This window comes from Schistocerca gregaria, chromosome 1 (genome assembly GCF_023897955.1).
Source record: "Schistocerca gregaria isolate iqSchGreg1 chromosome 1, iqSchGreg1.2, whole genome shotgun sequence".
Lineage (NCBI taxonomy): Eukaryota > Metazoa > Arthropoda > Insecta > Orthoptera > Acrididae > Schistocerca > Schistocerca gregaria.
Window position 1 is genome coordinate 622,545,320 of NC_064920.1, and position 20,343 is coordinate 622,565,662.

The 20,343-nt window shown below is 38.7% G+C and overlaps 1 protein-coding gene across 1 annotated transcript in view; it reads left to right on the top strand.

Moving 5' to 3' along the window:
- The window catches only part of LOC126359551 (zinc finger protein ZFP2-like), a 42,318-nt gene extending 22,238 nt beyond the window's left edge, over nt 1–20,080 (top strand). The window contains exon 5 of the mRNA XM_050007639.1: nt 18,069–20,080. Within this exon, the coding sequence (XP_049863596.1) occupies nt 18,069–19,650 (1,582 nt within the window). The 3' untranslated portion in view covers nt 19,651–20,080. The remainder of the gene's footprint in view (nt 1–18,068) is intronic.
- Nucleotides 20,081–20,343: the final 263 nt, after the last annotated feature.

Here is a 20,343-nt window from a genome sequence, read left to right on the forward strand (position 1 = left end):
TCATTGATAAAACAGAAATATATGGAATACATGAGAGTGAATCCTGCCATCTAGCACGAATAATGTTGCTATAATTTTCAGCAGCTTGAAATACAACATGTTCTGAGAGAAATGCCACATCTAATGCAGAAAATGCTCTTGGATGTATCAGGTAATATTCTACAATAATTTGGAGGACTTCTAATCATTGTACTGTACTACTGCTGTTGAAGAATCATATCATAAAATAACAGGTAAAAATATTTGAGATATACCTTACTAAAATGAAATGATGGACAGGTAACTCAGGAATTAGGAAACGGTAAATTACAAATTGATGATGTGCTTCCAGGTGTCCTGCTGAGTTGTTGTTTCCAGTTTATGCACAATATTTCAATGACCTACCCATCTGCCTTCATGTGCTTTGATTTTTGCTGTTATGTGTACTCATTGCCTTGACTCCATCCAGACTGTGAAGTATTGTTGATATCTCACTACTATTTATAGTCGAGTTCAACTTTGACGCACTCTATGCCCTTTGATTGATTTTCGTTTTTCAGAACTCGCACTGAGTTTCCCAGAAATGCAAACTCTTTCACTGTTTTATGACTAAGGTGGATGTGATGGCCAGCAAAATTTGAATAAATCGAGTGTTAGGCCCAAGCAATATTTCAGTGGAAACAGGTTCCTTTGTTTTTCTGACATCTTTATTTTGATAGACTCCTTAATTATGCTGTCCCAGAATCTAGGTATTTGCAACACAACACTGCTCTCATTGTGTTTCAGTTCCTAAATAAATTTTGAGATGAACAAGTTGTACCTAATTTGCTAAAATCAAACACCACATTATCATGCCACTGCCAAATAGGGTTATGCACTGTGTAACCCAGGCTCTTGTATGATAGAGAATTTGCAACACCCAAAGAATGCTAAGCGTCACTTCCAAAGAACTTCTTCATCTCTGTCTTTACATGTTGATTAAACTCTTCACAGATTCTAGGGCTGGGTTGACAATATGACATGGTCAAGCGGAATCAACATAGCTGAAAATGTCTGCATGCCAGGAAGTGAAATTCACAAAAAGCCAAGACAAAATGCAGGCAGCTGTGCTATAGTTAATCTCACTGACAAACATTTGGACAAAGATACAGTGAAGATTCATGCTAAAGAGCTAAATATTGCACCCACTCCAAAAGTGATACCAATAGCACATTACATAAGCTCTGTGGAGCTTCTTGTAGTTCACTCCCACCAGAAGTAGCACAAGAGGTTTCCTGCAAAATCTGGAGAGTGCTCACCAAGGCAACAATGCTAAGATCAAACATCTCCTAGGGAGAACAAGTAGCATTAACAAATCTGTGGGAGAACAAGGAAACTATAGTTCTGCCAGAATGACAAGGGCAATACTATGGGCCTAAGGTCATGTATGGACTACAATAAGAAGATTTTCAATCCCCTGAATGACATTGTATGCAGATAGATAGCAGTCAATCTTGTAAATAAAATCAAGAATATTATACTGACTCTTCTTAATCAATATAGCTTGCCATGTAACATCATTAAGGATCTCAAAACAGTAACAGCAGTGCCATTGCAACTATAAGGCCTTCCTAAGGCACACAATAAAGGAATTCTTTTAAGACTCATTGTTAGTATTCTTGACACACATACATACCAGATGACAAATACCTGGAATGCATTGTCAGAAAATAAGTGAGATAGTGCAAACAAGACATCCACAACTCCATTGACTTTGTATACCACCTCAGTCAAGTGCAACTCCAAGATACATGTTCAGTTTCCCTCCTTATGAGGGTTACACTTTCTAATTCCTTGGAACTAATCACAGAAATTTTCGACAGTTGTTTCACAGAACTTTTTACATCTATTTATTTCCTGTTCAACAGGAAAATGTTATAAACAGATTGATGGCATGGCAATGGGTAGTCCATTATCAGCTGAAGTGATGAACCTGTACTTGAAGCAAAGGCACTAGAATCTGCCAACTTGAAACCAATGTGTTTCTGTCCATATGTGGACGACACGATTGTGTTGTCACCATGTAGAGTGGAAAAGCTTCAAGAGTTGCTGGACCATTCAGATCCATCCATGGTAATATAACATTGATGACGGCATTTGAAAAATAATGCTACCTATCTTTCCTCAATGACTTAAATTAAGAGATGAATGGGCTGATTCCTGGGTCACACTGTATGTAGAAAACATACACACACTGACCTCTTATCTCCATGTCTTGAGGCATCATCATAGAGGCATCATCATCCATCGCAAAGAAATTCAGCACTGAAGGCTCTGATCTCTAGAGGTCAAACATAGAGAGCATTGCAAAAGAATTGCGGCACTTACGAATAGTGTTCCAAAAGAAAGGGTACTAAAATCATCAAACTGAATGGGTGATGTAGTCTAAAATCAAGAACACCTGAGAAAGAGGTTGAGGCTAAAACTGAGGGGAAAAAAAACAAAAATTACTTATCTACCTTTCGCTGGCTCAATATCTGAAAAGATCGGTAGACTCCTATGGAAACAAGGCATCCAGCATATTTCACCCCCTTCACCTAAGCTAATAAGTATGCTTTGTAATGTTAAAGGTGATCAAAGTGTATTAAAGGTGAGTGTGTATCACATTCCATGCAAATGTCTTACGGAGAGACAGATTATCAGAACAGTCAGGATCAAATCTGTAATGTTTCGATACAGTATTACTAGTATGCTGCTTGAACCATACCAGGTCAGGTTGAAGGAAGACATGGAAGCAATTCAGAGGCAGGCTGCTAGATTTATTACCGGTAGGTTTAAACAACACGCAAGTGTTATGAAGATGCCTCAAGAACCCAAATGGGAATCCCTGGAAGGAAGGCAACATTCTTTTCAAGAAACACCATTGAGAAGATTTAGGGAACCAGTATTTGAAGCTAACTACCGAATGATTGTACTGCTGCCAACATACATTGTGCATGAGGACCACGAAGATAAGATATGGGAAATTAGGGCTCATACGGAGGCATACAGATATTCTTTTTTGCCTTGCTCTGTTTTTGAGTGGAACAATAGTAGAAATGACAAAGTAGTGGTACAGCGTACCCTCTGCCACACACTATACGGTGGCTTGTGGAGTATCGATGTAGATGTAGGTTCAAGGAACATTATTGACAGAGCCAACTAAAACAACCCAGTAAATCATCTGTTATCGAGCATGCCTCAAATATATTCATGAAAAGAAGTACAATGGAACCAGTATCAAGGTGCAGATGGCTAGTCCCTGGAACAGCATAATTAAAGATTTTATTGAAACAAAGACATCAGGAAACCTAATAAACCGGGGTGTTGGTTTCAATTTAAATAATGCTTGGGGTCCAGCACTCAATTTATTTAAATCTTGCTGCCCTTCTCATTCACCGGTGTAGGAACACAATGAGAGGAATTGAATTTCATGGAATATCAATATGAGCTGAAAAATAAAGGACCACCCAAGGGCATAGTGGGTGTCGGGAGTTGAACTCTGCTGTAAATATAAATATGAGTCCAACAATAGTTCACAGTCTGGTTGGAGTCAAGGCAGCAAGTGCACTTAATAGCAAAACTTGCTGCACCTGAATAAGATGGCTGGGTCGGTCATCAAAATATTGTGCATACAACAGAAACAGCAACTCGGCAGAATACACAGAAGCTCACTATTTATCAACTGTCCCAAGAAAGAGATCCAAATTGCAAGATGGTCATAAATGATTATTTCAGATGGTGCGAAGTCTTCAAAGAGCAATGCATGCGAGGCACATGATTGTGTTTCATGATATACATTTGCCTGCAACAATGATGTTAGTGGCACTACCGAGGGAAGCAAGGCACAATCATTTCTGATGAGTCCGTAGTGGGATTTACCGCCATTTACAGTTCATGGGTGGTTGTGAAATATGGAGCATTTTCTTTGTAGGACCACAGAATGATCAAACAGAGAAATGTTTCAGAACAAGCATAATCATAGTTGGAACAAAATGTTGAGAAACTAGATTGTTCAAACAACATATAGTTAGCCAAGGTTTTCAACAAAGAATTTTTCACAGAAAAATGTCTGAGGAAATCGTGTAGGGGAAGATTCATCAATAAGCGCTCATCTACTTGCAAGTGAAATGCAAATATCAAAGAATTCTGTGCCGAGAGTACTGGTGGATTAGTAGTTATGTTTCATAAACATTGTGTACAGCTGATGAGGTCAGATAATTGTGAATTCACTTCTCTCAATGGATTGTGTTGAAATGGATGCATTGAGACTGATATTTCTCACTCTGAACAGTAACTACACTCTTAAATTTCTAACTTACCATTTATAAGTTAAATACCTGTTGATTTTCTGGTCTCATCTGACACTGTTATGACAATTCTGATGTGATCTCCCGTTATATCATTATTTTCATGTATCTATCATGTATTAAATGTATTCATAATTGGTTTTCATTGATGTCATGCTTAAATTTTAATTACCACAGTGTACATTACTTTCAACAGTTACCTTGCATTAAAGAGCCCATTTAACGATAAAATAATAGGATATTATCTTGCACTAACTTTTTCACTTATTTAGACAAGTCAGCCATTCATAAAAGTCTGTAGATAATCATCCATTGTATTGATTTGTTTTTATTTATGTTGTCTTAGTGACATGTAAACTATTGGGTAAACCTTGTAATTCAGTTACCAATTCGAATTATTAAAATTTGGTGCTGATAAGTGATATCAGCTATTAAGAAAACTGTTTAAACAGTGGGCATGCACCAAGTAATTGGAAAATAAGTTATAATACAATGACACACAAGAAAAGAAACATACAGGAGTATAAAAGTTACCAATATCCTCAGTAGACTTTATGGAAAAATTATTGAACATTTCTTAGAACAAGGATACAAAGGAATATGTATATAATTTCTTAGATATCTCTGGTGATTCATTATTATCATCTCATAGAATGAGGTGTACTGCTGGTATTCCACATCTTTCCAACACAATATTTTGAGATTGTAACTTGGTGTCTTCATTAGGTGTTTCCTAAGAATGGTCGCTTTACTACAAAGTCCCATATTAACGCCTGTGTGTGCTGAGTGTTTGTTATGATGTTCACACATACTGCAGCCTTTGCTTGTGATGGTATCCATCTTCATGTGTTCCTTATTCTGTGTATGTCCATTGTGGCTGTCATCTGCAGTAATGGGCAGCGCATGGGATTTCAAATTAGGTCTGTGCCTACCAGATGCATTCCTAGCACTATCACGACACTCTAAGATGTTCCTTATGCTGTTTGTAATGGCTGCAGCTTTCTCTCATGGCTATGTCATCCTCTTTGTCTTCAGAATTTGGTATGCATGTGTGAGGTGCACTTCCTGTGGCATCATTCTGCTGTTGGTGTTTCATATTATGTCCACACACTTTGCAGCAATCTCTTGTTGTGGTAGCCACCATCTGGTGTTCCATGTTGTGTCTACTCCCAGGTTGCACAGTGCCTGGGATTTCAGGTGTTGATGTTCCCTATCTTGTCTGTGATTGCTGTGGCTGTCTCCCTAAGAGGTAGTTCCTGCCCGGTGCTCCATTGGAGGTCTGTTCCTGTTAATTATGCCTCGGTCATCTGAGGTTCATTACCAGAGAATGGATCTTTTTTTCCACTGTTTCTATATAGTTCCAAAGCTATGTTCCTTGCCATACTGAGTTGGTATCTTATTTCACAGCTTATCAGGTTCTCTGGCATCTTGATTTCAATAGATTCATTGATAGCACTATCCCAGAATAAGGGGTTTGAGCCATGATCCTGGTTTCATCATAATTCATGGGGTGTTAAAGTTCCAGGCAATGAGACACGCAGGGCACAAATCAGAGCCATGCTACCCAGAACTAACATCTCAGAGAAAGGCAGGATGGTCCTGATGAGTTTGCGGGAAGATGAAAATTTAGTGGTGGTACTGGTGGATAAGGGAAATTCCAGAAGACTGACTATGACCAGAATATCTGTCAATTTTCAGAGGACCCTGCTTACATTCTATTAGAGAATGACCCCACGGATGAAGTGGACAGAAAACCAAGTCTCTTGTTAAGGGGACAGGATGTACTGGCAAAGTTGTCAAGCATATCGAGATATGTGCTTCCTGTAACAGTGCTCTTGGCAACACCACCTTCTGCTCGATGTTCAGCCCCCTGCAGGCTGTCACCTATTTTGTGTCTAAGAAGACCATTTGTTGGAGGAAGATTCAGTAGCTGGAAGTACGTAACAATAAACTGTATTCTGTCAAACCTGCAGTGCAGCTGTGGCTTATCTCCTTCCAACTGCAACAGGCTAAAGAAGTAGCCTTTATGCAGCTTAGAGTGAGACATTGTCCACTAACACGAGGCTGCCTCTTATGTCACTAGTATCACTCGATGTGACACAGATGTGGGACACAGCTATCAGTATGTCATATTTCAATTGAATGTGTTTTATATGACAACTGGAGATTTGATATGGATCTCCCACAGAACCTACCCTCTATTTTATCCAATAACTAGGAGAGTGTAGTTTCTGTTTTAAGATTTTATGTGATGTCCAGAATACTTCCAACATATTGGGTATGAGATTTGAATTACTTTTTAATAGATTTATCACCAGGGTCTTGCACATATCACTCATGCATGGGCACTGATGACTTTGCTGTGTAGTGGTCTCATCTATTAATTATCACCACCACCTCTATTAAGGCAGCTACTTTGCCTACATCTGGTGGTGATGGTTACCCCTTATCACCGGAAGTTACAAATATGTTTAAGGAGAAATTATAGGATGAGGGCATGACAACTGCTGCCTACCAGTCAGTGTGTTTCTCCAGGTTTGTTAATAACACAATCATCGTCTGGCCACACAGCTGGAGAAGTGGGGACAAGTTCCTGGAGCATCTGAATTCTAGACATACCAACTTTAAGTTTATTAGACTATAGAGTGATGCACAGCTCCAGTTCCTGAATGTTCTGATGAAGAGGAAGGCAGATGACACATTCAGCCACAGTGCATACAGGAAAGCAACCACTCTGACTTACATTTACTCACTGACAGCTGCTACCATCCACCACAGAAAAACGGGTTGCTCAGAACACTTGTTCACAGATCCAAGATACCCTCCAACCCAGACAGCTAGACAATGGAGTTGGAACATCTACAACAAGTGCTCACAGATAATGGTTATTCAACCAGGGACATCTACAAAGCATTACATACCACCATACTACCTGACATAATGGAACAGGAACAAGAAGAAGACACCAGGGAAGTAGCATTTCTACTGTATGCAGTGCATATTTCTCCTAAGATCAGCAGAATCCTGAAGAAACAAATAATCAAAAGAATGTTCTGCCTATCCAGAAACACTAGGCCACTCCTTGGAACAGTCAAGGATCATCGGGGGTTAAGAAAACCTGGTGTTTACCATATACCTTGGGAATTTGGTGTGCCTTACATTGGTCAAACCACCAGAAGAGTGGACAAAAGATGTAAAGAACACCAAAGATATAACAGGATACAACAAGCCACTAAATCAGCTATAGCAAAACATTGCCTGGAACTTGAACACCCCATGAATTGAGACAAAACCAGGATCATTGCTCAAATCCTCCGGATTCTGGGATAGTGTCATCAGTGAATCTATTAACATATGTATAGCAGAGAACATGATGTACCATGAAGCGGGATACCAGCTCAGTATGGCATGGAATGTGGATTTGGAACTACTACAGAAACACTCTAAAGAAGTTTCATTCTCTGGTACTAAACAACAGGTGACTGGGGGTATAATTAACAGGAACAGACCTCATATGGAGCACAGGAAGCAACTACCTCCTAGGAAGACAGCCACAGTGATCACGGATAAGATATGGATCAACATCAACCACTTGAAACCTCAGACACTGGACAACATGGAAGCAGACGGAATAGAGAACACGAGGTGGCGGCTTCCACCACAAATGATTGCTGCAATGTGTGTTGACATAATATGCAACTCCAATAGCAGCATGATGCTACAGGAAGCACACATCAAAAGTGTGTACAGAATTCAGAATGCCAGGAAGATGATATGCCACAAGAGAGAGCCACAGAGGTCATGAACAGCATAAGGAGGGTTCACAGCGTATGATAAAGCTAGTAATGTGCCTGGCAGGAGCTGACCTACTACGGAACGCCATGGGATGACTGCCACCACAGAAGACAGGTGTGACGGGGAAGAAGGAATGCCTGCAGATGGATACCATCCTAATACTAACCACAGCAGATGTGGACGGCATAGTGAACACCAAGCTCCGCCCGGCTATAAATATGTGACCCGGTCAGCAAAGCATTCAGTTTCAGGAAACTAATGAAGACATCGAACTACAGTGTTAAAAGATGATATTGGGAAAGGCTACTGGCAGTTCACCTGATTCTACAAGATGAAGGAATATATGCTGAGTACAAAGCAGGCTTTAGGGATGACAGAACAATGATTGTATTTGTTGCCTAGAACAGATAATTGAGAATATATTGAGGACAGCCTCTTCCTTTGGTGTTTGTCTATGTAGAAATAGTAAACGGTAGACTTCCTTTAACCAGTCTGTGAAAGAATTTAAAATCATCAGAAAGTAAACCCAGTCCAAAGATTACAAAAAAGTTCTATATCTAAAATAAAAATGGCCAAGTGTTTATCACCTACATTTCAAGGATTACATCTGAAAAGTTTTTTTTCATAAAATATACATGGAAGAAACACTATAGCATTTGAAGGAAATGTAAAAAATATGGCAGTGCTATTAAATGAAACTTATTCAAATTTGCAGATAACTCGCTGATTTTACCCCAAGACTGTAAGCAATAGAGTGCATGACTAAAAAAAATTAATATAAGAGTATAAAATGTAAGTCTAAATGTAAATATCAGTAAAATGACATACTTGATAATTAGTGGAAGGTACTTTATTTGCCTCTGAGGGGGGAACATCATTCAGCCAAAAGAGTTCACAGTGGTTAGCATAGCGGCTTCACAATTTTGCATCCCTTGTTTGAAACCCATTTATTATTTTTATTTTTGTTTTTCGTTTAGCTAGGCTGTCCATAGAAGATTGCTGCATGAATGTTTTCCAATCTATATTCAAATTAGGTGGTTCTTATTCACCTTCTAATGGTGTACCTGGTGAATGAATTAAAAAAGAAAAGAAAAATTAATGAAAAAATTACTTGCAATTGTTTTCAGTGAAATTCCTGTAGTGTATCTTGATTCTTAATCGATTACAAGCACCAGTTTCAGGAAAGTGACCCTTTATGTGTGTTTTACTGTGAAATTATTGCCATCATATGAAATATTCAGCAATTTTAACATTTCTTTCCCAAATGTGATTTGTACAAAGAAAAACCTGCCTTTGTGTGATGCTTATGGTGTTCTGTATTCCTGTGTGTCAAATGTTTCTACGATTGATATAATCCAAGGGAACGCACCAAATTTTCCTGAAGAGTAAAAATAGGGATGTAATATAATGACAATATTATAAAAAGGATAGACTTCTACTCTCTATATAGTGGAGATGTTGAGTCATAGACAGGCACAACAAAAAGACTACTAAACACGTAAGCTTCCGGCCAGAAGGCCTTCTTCTGAAATAGACTACACACACACACATGCACACACACACACACACACACACACACACACACACACACACACACACACTCGTCCAAACATATATTAAGTGATCAAAAGTATCTAGGCACCCCCAAAAACAAACCTTTTCATATTAAATGCTTGTGCTGCCACCTACTGCCAGGTACTCCATATCAGCAACCTCATTAGTCACTAGACATTGTGAGTGAGCAGAAGGTTGCACTCTGTGGAACTCATGGACTTCGAACGTGGTCAGGTTATTGGGTGTCACTTGTGTCATACATCTGTATGCGAGATTTCCACACTCTTATACATCCCTAGGTCCACTGTTTCTGATGTGATAGTGAAGTGGAAACGTGAAGGGACACTTCAGCACAAAAGCATACAGGCTGACCTCGTCTGTTGACTGACAGAGACCGCTGGCAGTTGAGGGTTGTAATGTGTAATAGGCAGACATCTATCCAGACCATCACACAGGAATTCCAAACTGCATCAGGATCCATTGCAAGTACTATGACAGTTAGGTGCGAGGTGAGAAAACTTGGATTTCATGGTCAGCAGCTGCTCATAAGCCACACATCATGCTGGTAAATGCCAAATGCTGCCTTGTTTGGTGTAAGGAGCATAAACATTGGACGACTGAACAATGGAAAAAATGTTGTCAAGTGACAAATCATAGTACACAATGTGGCAAACTGATAGCAGTGTGTGTGTATGGCGAATGCCCGGTGAACGTCATGTGCCAGCATGTGTAGTGCCAGCAGTAAATTTCGGAGGCAGTGGTGTTATGGTGTGGTAGTGTTTTTCGTGGAGGGGGCTTGTGCCTATTGTTGTTTTGTGTGGCATTATCAGAGCACAGGCCTACATTGATGTTTTAAGCACCTTCTTGCTTCCCACTGTTGAAAAGCAATTTGGGGATCGCGATTGCATCTTTCAACACGCTCGACCGCCTGTTCATAATAAACGGCCTATGGTGGAATAGTTACACAACAATGACATACCTGTAATGGACTGGCCTGCACAGCATCCTGACTGGAATCCTATAGAACACTTTCGGGATGTTTTGGAATACTGACTTCATGCCATGCCTCACTGACTGACATTGCTGTCCTCAGTGTAGTGCTCCATGAAGAATGGGCTGTTATTCCCCAAGATACCTTCCAGCACCTGATTGAATGTACACCCTCTCTCCACCTCATCCCTAAATGCTCCAACAAACAGCACTTTATTGTCCCAAACACATATCCTGTTCTACCTCCCCTCACCATCACAACCTCCTCCTTACCACCATCACCCGGGTCACTTCTCCCTTCATCCACAATTGCTTTCAGTCTGGCCTCAGCAGCCAGAGACAGTGGTCAAGTGTATGAGAGCTACACTATGTGATTGGAGTATCCAGACATCTGGCTGAAAATTACTTACAAGTTTGTGGTGCCCTCCATTGTTAATGCTGGAATTAAATATGGTGTTGACCCACCCTTAGGCTTGATGACAGCTTCCACTCTCACAGGTGTTGTCTATTTTAGAAGAAGGCCTTCTGGCTGAAAGCATACGTGTTTAATAGTCTTTTTGTTGTGTCTGTCTACAATTCATTTCCACTATATAGTGAGTAGCAGTATATTCCTTTCACAGTATTTTCATTATTCTGTCCTAGAATATAAGAATTAAGAATAGGTATACAAATGAATTACAAGAATACAAGAATTTAAAAAGATTGTAAGCCCTGAAAATACGAAACACACACGTATTATATAATAAATGTATGACACTTCTTGTGAAACCCAGTTATAATTTTAAAATCGGTATAATGTCCTTGTCCCGTAACGTGATAGGAAAACATTCATGTAGTAATTTTCTGTGGATATGAGTAGATAAACAGTAAAATAAAATAAAAACAGTAATTGGGTTTTGAACATGGCACACAAATATGAGAGGCTGTGATGCTAGCCACTGTGCCACCAGTTGAACTGAGTTTATTGACCGCTAAGAGAGATCTAAATTACATTGAAAACTTCGACAGTTGTTTTCTCATAAATGGTCAATTATCAATGGATAAGCTGAAACAAATGTTCATTTATTTTGTCTACTCTTCCACTGAGTGAAGTTTCTGGGAAACTGGGTTATGGCACCAACCATGTTATCCTCATTAGTCGCATAATTGCGTATGTTTCAGGAGTCTGAACAATTAAATAGCAATTAAGTTCAGAATTATAGCTGCAGAGATGGATTTATCAAGAAATTCAGCAGTGAAATAAACAAATGCGAAAATAAGACATGAAGTAATAAGAGATATAGTCAACGTTAAAAGTTCAGTTATTAATTTTATTCAACAGGAACGGCTAAAATGGAATGGGTGTGTCAAAATAATGCAATAAGAAATGCTTCCAAAATGTGCTCTGAACTGGATACCAAATGGAAGAAGAAAATACTTATTCGGGCTACTGTCATTAATGACCAAACTTTGTTCAAATCGAATGTTAAGTACTTGCTGTTATAATTATCTCTCTGATGTCCAGGTTGCTTTGGAACTTACATGTGCATTAAAATCAATAACAAATGTACCTAATGTTACAATTTTTTGTTGGGTGTACAACATTACTGGCAATACTTCCCATGCAAAATGCAAATCATACACTTTCCTACAACCTTTCTTCCATCTTACATCAAACAAAATAGTTGCCATTACATACCACATAACTTGTTGGAGGGCCAGTGTTAATTATCAGCTGATGTACAAAGATTATTCATTTTATTATCCCTTGATGACAGGACAGAGTGCTGAATGTCCAGTGTCAGTTATACTGTCAATGTGTGGCAGCCTACAAATTAATCTGCTCAATGAAATAACAGTGCGAACATGAGGGCAGATTTAATTGAATTTGTGACTTTTTATTCCAATCTCATAGAGTATCATTTGTGAGCTCTCAGCCCAGTAGCAGTTTTGTTTCTTACACTCAGATGGACTTTAACACATCCTCTTCACTTCACGACTCCCTGTACCTCACTGAACACGGCATTGTTCTTCATCCCACTGAGTTTTTAACCTTCTCTCAACATGAGGCTTATTATACTTCTCCATCTTACTCTGGTATTGCCTGAAGTGATTTATGGAAACTTACAACAATATTGCTGAAACATGGAGTAACTGTAAGTCTCAAATTATTTAATTAGAAAATAAATCACAGGAAGAAAATAATATATTTTGTTAGAAGTGATGATTGACTACATTACAACAAACAATTTATGGAAATGCAGTCTTCCAGAAGACATTTGAACAAAATAGAAGTAATCATGCTACATATATATTTTTTGATGAGTTCATTAAGTATAAAACAAATGTAATATATGAACTCTAGCTTTTCTGCTTACTTGTTTTGTGATAAAGATAGTGGCAACTAAAACTGTATAAGGTGGTGTACTTTAGTAGACAACTCTCCGAATCACCTGGATGTTAGTGTTCAGTTCTTTGAGTGTGTGAATGCCACGTTATTAGTTAGCTGTGATAGGCAGTCTGCTTGAAGAACCTACAGACATCTACATCTACATCCATACTCCGCAAGCCACCTGACGGTGTGTGGCGGAGGATACCTTGAGTACCTCTATCAGTTCTCCCTTCTATTCCAGTCTCGTATTGTTCGTGGAAAGAAGGATTGTTGGTATGCCTCTGTGTGGGCTCTAATCTCTCTGATTTTATCCTCATGGTTTCTTCGCGAGGGAGCAATATACTGCTTGACTCCTTGGTGAAGGTATGTTCTCAAAACTTCAACAAATCCCGTACCGAGCTACTGAGCATCTCTCCTACAGAGTCTTCCACTGGAGTTTATCTATCATCTCCGTAACGCTTTCGTGATTACTAAATGATCCTGTAATGAAGTGCGCTGCTCTCCGTTGGATCTTCTCTCTCTCTTCTATCAACCCTATCTGGTACAGATCCAACACTGCTGAGCAGTATTCAAGTAGTGGGCGAACAAATATACTGTAACTTACTTCCTTTGTTTTCGGATTGCATTTCCTTAGGATTCTTCCAATGAATCTCAGTCTGGCATCTGCTTTGCCGACGATCAACTTTATATGATCATTCCATTTTAAATCACTCTTAATGCGTACTCCTAGATAATTTATGGAATTAACTGCTTTGAGTTGCTGACCTGCTATATTGTAGCTAAATGTATGGGATCTTTCTTTCTATGTATTCGCAGCACATTATACTTGTCTACATTGAGATTCAGTTGCCATTCCCTGCACCATGCGTCAATTCGCTGCAGATCATTCTGCATTTCATTACAATTTTCAAATGTTACAACCTCTCGATATACCACAGCATCATCCACAAAAAGTCTCAATGAACTTCCGATGTAATCCACAAGGTCATTTATGTATATTGTGAACAGCAACAGTCCTACGACACTCCCCTGCGGCACACCTGAAATCTCACTTACTTCGGAAGACTTCTCTCCGTTGAGAATGACATGCTGCGTTCTGTTATTTAGGAACTCTTCAATCCAATCACACAATTGGTCTGATAGTCCATATGCTCTTTGTTCATTAAACGACTGTAGGGAACTGTATCAGATGCTGGGAAACTGTATCAAACACCTTGCAGAAGTCAAGAAACACGGCATCGACCTGGGAACCCATGTCTATGGCCCTCTGAGTCTCGTGAACGAATAGCATGAGCTGGGTTTCATACGATCATCTTTTTTTAAATCCATGCTGATTCCTACAGAGTAGATTTCTAGATTCCAGAAAAGTCATTCTACTCAAACATAATACGTGTTCCAAAATTCTACACCTGATTGATGTTAGAGATATAGGTCTATAATTCTGCACATTTGTTCGACGTCCCTTCTTGAAAATGGGGATGACCTGTGCCCTTTTCCAATCCTTTGGAATGCTATGCTCTTCTAGGGACCTACGGTATACAGCTGCAAGAAGGGGGGAAAGTTCCTTTGTGTACTCTGTGTAAAATTGAACTGGTATCCTATCAGGTCCAGCGGCCTTTCCTCTTTTGAGCGATTTTAATTGTTTCTCTATCCCTCTGTCATCTATTTCGATATCTACCAGTTTGTCATCTGTGCGACAATCTAGAGAAGGAACTACAGTGCAGTCTTCCTCTGTGAAAAAGCTTTGGAAAAAGACGTTTAGTATTTCGACTTTTAGTCTGTCATCCACTGTTTCAGTACCATTTTGGTCGCTGAGTGTCTGGACATTTTGTTTTGATCCACCTACTACTTTGACATAAGACCAAAATTTCTTAGGATTTTCTGCCAGGTCAGTACATAGAACTTTACTTTCGAATTCATTGAATGCCTCTCGCATAGCCCTCCTCACATTACATTTTGCTTCGCGTAATTTTTCTTTGCTGTGAAGTTCCCTTTGCTTCCGCAGCTGTTTTCTAACTTGGTTGTTGTACCACGGTGGCTCTGTTCCATCTCGTACAATCTTGCTTGGCACATACTCATCTAACACATATTGTACAATGGTTTTGAACTTTGTCCACTGATCCTCAACGCTATCTGTACTTAAAACAAAACTTTTGTGTTGAGCTGTCAGGTACTCCGAAATCTGCTTTTTGTCACTTTTGCTAAATAGAAAAATCTTCCTACCTTTTTTAATATTTCTATTTACAGCTGAAATCATCGATGCAGTAACCGTTTTATAAACGCTGACTCCCTGTTCTGTGTTAACTGTTTCAAATAGTTTAGGTCTGTTTGTCACCAGAAGGTATAATATGTTATCGCCACGAGTCGGTTCTCTGTTTAACTGCTCAAGGTAGTTTTCGGATGAAGCATTTAAAAAATTTCACTGGATTCTTTGTGGATTCTTTGTCCCTGCTACCCGTTATGAACGTTTGAGTCTTCCAGTCTATATCCGGCAAATTAAAATGTCTACCCAGTATTATAACATGGTGGGGAAATCTACTTGAAATATTTTCCAAATTATCCTTCAGGTGCTCATCCACAACAGCTGCTGAGCCAGGGGGCCTATAGAGACATCCAATTATCATGTTTTAACTTTGCTTTAACTGTGACCTTCACCCAAATTATTTCACATTTCGGATCTCCATCAATTTCCTTCGATACTATTCCACTTCTTATCGCTATAAACACGCCTCCCCCTTGACTGTCCAGCCTGTCTCTGCGGTATACATTCCAATCTGTTGGCACAGTGCCTATCATAGCTAACTACTAGAGTGGTACCTGTGCACTCAAATAACTGGACACTGATATTGAGTCGATACCTGTTCTGATCTCTTCAGGTTTAATGTTATTGTAAAAAAGAATTCTTCCAATTATAGTGATAGTAAGGCAGAATTAATATTTTCAACATTCCACCAAGCCTGGTAGCTTCCAAACAACTCAACTTTGCTACTATTCAGTATTATTCATAAATTAGTTACATTCTGCCAAGACTCTTTGTACCCAATTTACAACCATATACTGTTACTGGCTTTTGATAGCAGGGATTAGAATTAGACCCAGTTTTGGAAAAGTAAAAGTGGAAGAAAAAGGGATTGATGGCTTTACATTTGGGTGACAGAATATTCACTGTATGAGGAATATCCAGGAAGAAGATTACATTTTCACCTGCAGCAACAATGGGTATAGCTGGTACTGTTGTGTCATCTGAACTTTTGTCCACGAAGTTGGCTTCCAGCCATACCAGTGAGACATTCATGTCTTTTCATGTTATTTTGTAGTATAAGTTTTATACGTGTGCCTTAAATGAAAATTGTGAAGTGCGGTCGGTAATAAGGTTTTTGTTACCAAAAAACCATAAACTAATTGAACTTTATTGGAAACTGTGTGAAGTGCACAGAAACATTGTAATCATTGAAGATGAAGTGTGCCAATGGTGCATTAGGTTTAAAAATGGCCAAACTAATATTCACAATGAAGAGCAAGATGGATGACCAACCATTGTGACTGATGAACTGCTTGCAAAAGTCAATGGAGGATTCAAGAAAACCACCACTTAATAATGACGAAGATCTCATTTGGTTTTCCTCAAATTTCACAATGTTTATTGCATAAAATTGTTGTACAGAGGCTAGACTATCAAAAAATTTGTGGAAGATAGGTACAAAAAATGTTGACAGAAAATCACAAGAACCAACAAGTCGCCATGTCACTGACATTTCTGGATTCTTATAAAAAGATTGTGATTCATTACTTGACTGAGTCATAACTGGAGACCAAAGTTGAGTCAAACAAGTGAACTGCACACCAGATCTGTGGAGTGGAGGCACACAAAAACCCCCCAAAAATGAAAAAATTCTTGCAAACACTGTCTCCAAGAAAGATTATGATGACTACTTTTTGGAGTCAGGTAAGATGTAATTCCTGCTAATTTTCTTGAGTGTGGCACAATAAAAAGCTCTATGAGGTATTGTAAAGCTTTGGAAAACTTAAGATGAGTGATTCAGAATAACCACAAAGTTAAGCTCAAAAATTATGTTCTTGCATAACCATGCTTGACAACACAAGGCAAATCATGCTCGAGAGGTATTCAGTGCTTTTAAGTGGGATATATTTCCTCATCTGCCATACGGCCTGGATCTTGCACCCACTGACTACCATCTGTTTCCAAAGATGAAGACCTGGCTTGCAACACAGTGCTTTGATGATGAGGTGGAGCTGTGGGAGGGCTTGTCTAACTGGTTGAAGTCTCAAACCAACTAGTTGAAATTTCCTGCAGCTGAATTTTATGACAAAGGAATTTCAAACCTTGTTCACTGCAATGAAAAGTGCCTAAGTTCATGTGGAGATATCTTAAAAGCTAGTATTGAAGTGTCACAATTTTTTTCCTGTGCTTAGTTATACCAAAGTGTAATCTATTTTCTGAATAGCTCTCATATTTTGCTGCTTTAAATAGTAGAGTCATATATGATATATGAAGGAGAGGAATAAGAAGCATAAATGACTTGAGGATGACAGATTGACAAGGTAATTGACAAAAAACAAGAAAGAAAGTTCCAAGTGATGTCTTACATTTCTTGTCCAGACAGGTAAATGCTGTTGTTCTGGCAGTGAGTTCTCAGTGACAGTTACTGGCATTGTTTAGACTCTCTTGAGCCTTGAAGAAGAATCCATGTTTTAACCCTCAGAGACTGAGTGTTTAAAGGAATCTGGGCCCATTTCATTCAACTTTTTTGGTAGGTAGAGAGTGGTTTTTTCTGAATGACCAGTAGCAACACGAGTGGTGGTGAGTGAGTACCTTAATAATTTGCTTCAGTTAGATCTTCTGATGATCTCAGTGTGTGTGTGTGTGTGTGTGTGTGTGTGTGTGTGTGTGAACAGTGTGCTCGTGAAGTATGATTTGCAGGCAGATAATAAAAGATGGTGACATTTAATGTTAACATATACAAAGTTAAAATTTTGTGCATTAGGTGATTTACTATCATTGTAACAGCACTGCACACCTTGTGTTGCAGGTCAAGAGAACTGAAGATACCAACTGTTGATGAATCTGCAATAATCAAAGGAGAGGGAAAGGATAATGCAGCTGCTCAGTTAACTGTAGGAGAAAGTTCAGTGGTATCAGATACTAATGGAATACTTATTTATTCAATCTATGTTGCAACAGAAGGTGGAGAAGACGAATACTATCTATGTGATGTTACTGGGGAGAAAGGAGATATACACATCACAGAAAATGCAACGTTGGCTAGAAAATGTGATGGAATAAATGTACTAGATAAAGTACTAATAGAAACTGGTACAGTGGCTACCGAGAATGACACTGCCATGAGTGATCACAACTACATAAAATCAGATTATGTGGTTCAACAGAGTAACAGTGAAGAAAATAGAGAAAGAGAAGTAGTGAGTCAACCCCTCTTTATTTTCAAATGTGTTAGAAGTCAACTTGGTAAAAGTGGTAGAAAGTGTCATTCAAAGTTAGTGCAAGTAAGGAAAATTGTTTCATGTCCACACTGTGGAAAACAATTCAGAAATGAGGCTGTGTTTCTGACTCACATGAGAATTCACACTGGTGTTACTCCATTTTACTGTAGATATTGTGGGAAAAGCTTTCGGTTGTCACTGTCACTTAGAAAACACATGGACTCTTGTAAAAATATGGGGAAAGGACCATTTTCTCATCCGCTTACTTTAACAAACAACCGTTTTGTGTGTACACTTTGCAGAAAAAGTTACAAGTTGAAGTCAAGTCTTAAACAGCATATGAGAAGTCATTTTGGTACATTGAAAGCAAAACTAAAATGTGAAATTTGTGAAATGAAATTTTGTCGCAAGGCAGAACTTTTAGAACACAAGCGGCAACACCCAGAATCCCCTCCCAATATTTGTGAAATTTGTGGTAAGCTCTTTTTGCATGAGAAAGATCTAAGTGAACACCATATCAGTCATAGTGAAGATCGACCATTTGAATGCTCTCTTTGTGGCACCTGTTATAAACGAAAATCACATTTGTCTCGTCATTTGAGTAAAGGCTGTTCCCGAAAGCCTAACAAAAGGAGAACTCATGTGAAAAAACTAGGTAAAGAATTTATATGTGGTGTTTGTTTCAAAGTGTGCAAAAGCCAAAAGCTCTTGCTGCTACATAATATAAGTCACACAGGTGAAAAGAGATGGCAATGCTCCCAGTGTGAGAAAAGATTTGCCCAGTCAGGGGCCCTACACCGACATATTCGTACTATTCATGGTGGTGTAAGGGATTTTATTTGTAAAGTGTGCCATCGAAGCTTCACTGCAAAAGCCACCCTCTTGAATCATTCTCGAATTCATACAGGTGAGAAGCCATTCCTTTGTCAGTACTGCCCAAAGACATTTCGGACACAACAACAACATAGGCTTCATCAAGTTGTCCATACAGATGCCCGGCCACATTCCTGTACATATTGTTCAAAAACTTTCCGGCGCAGGCCTCATCTTGTGGTACATATACGTACTCATACTGGAGAGAAACCTTATCCATGTCCAGAGTGTGGGAAAGCATTTGCTCAGAAGAACGACATGACGAAACATCTCAATACTCACAAGAAGTTTCAGTGAGGGACTTTGAAAACAGATAAAAAAACTATATCAATTTAATAAATATTGTAATCCCTCAGAATCAGACACAATAAAGAACAAATGTGAACAATAAACGTACAGACTTTATTTACCACAATTTTCATAATATATAATAATACAGAATGACTTCTAGAATAGAGTAAAATATACAGTCACACTCATTAATATGTAAACAACACAAGGACTGGATTATTAATAATTGATACATAGTTGTATTTCCGTTCTTACATATGTTGGACTAAAATATTTGTTAAAAGTGGAGATCTATGAAGTGTGTACAGTATTCAAACCCTACCTAATCTGGATGAACAGTTGGGCAATGTTATTTTTTAGATTTCTGTACTGAATGAATTTCGCGTTGCAAGATTTGGTTGCTTTTTTTGATTGAATAAAATTTTGTTACATCCTCTATTATCTTTAGTGTGAAAACTATAACTGGTTAATGACTCATAACTGGAGTTCACACTTGTGTAAAATCCTTTAGAGGTTATCATGGTCAATAAATAATTTTATAGGCAAAGGTTATCATGCCTTTTGAAGATCTAGAGTTAGTTACATATACTAGTGAGCTTTTGACTTTTGAGACAACCAGAAGAAGAACAGTGATGAAGGATTTCAGTTTGAGTGCTGTTGTTGCATCTATATGTGATTTATTACAAAAGTAACATTTAA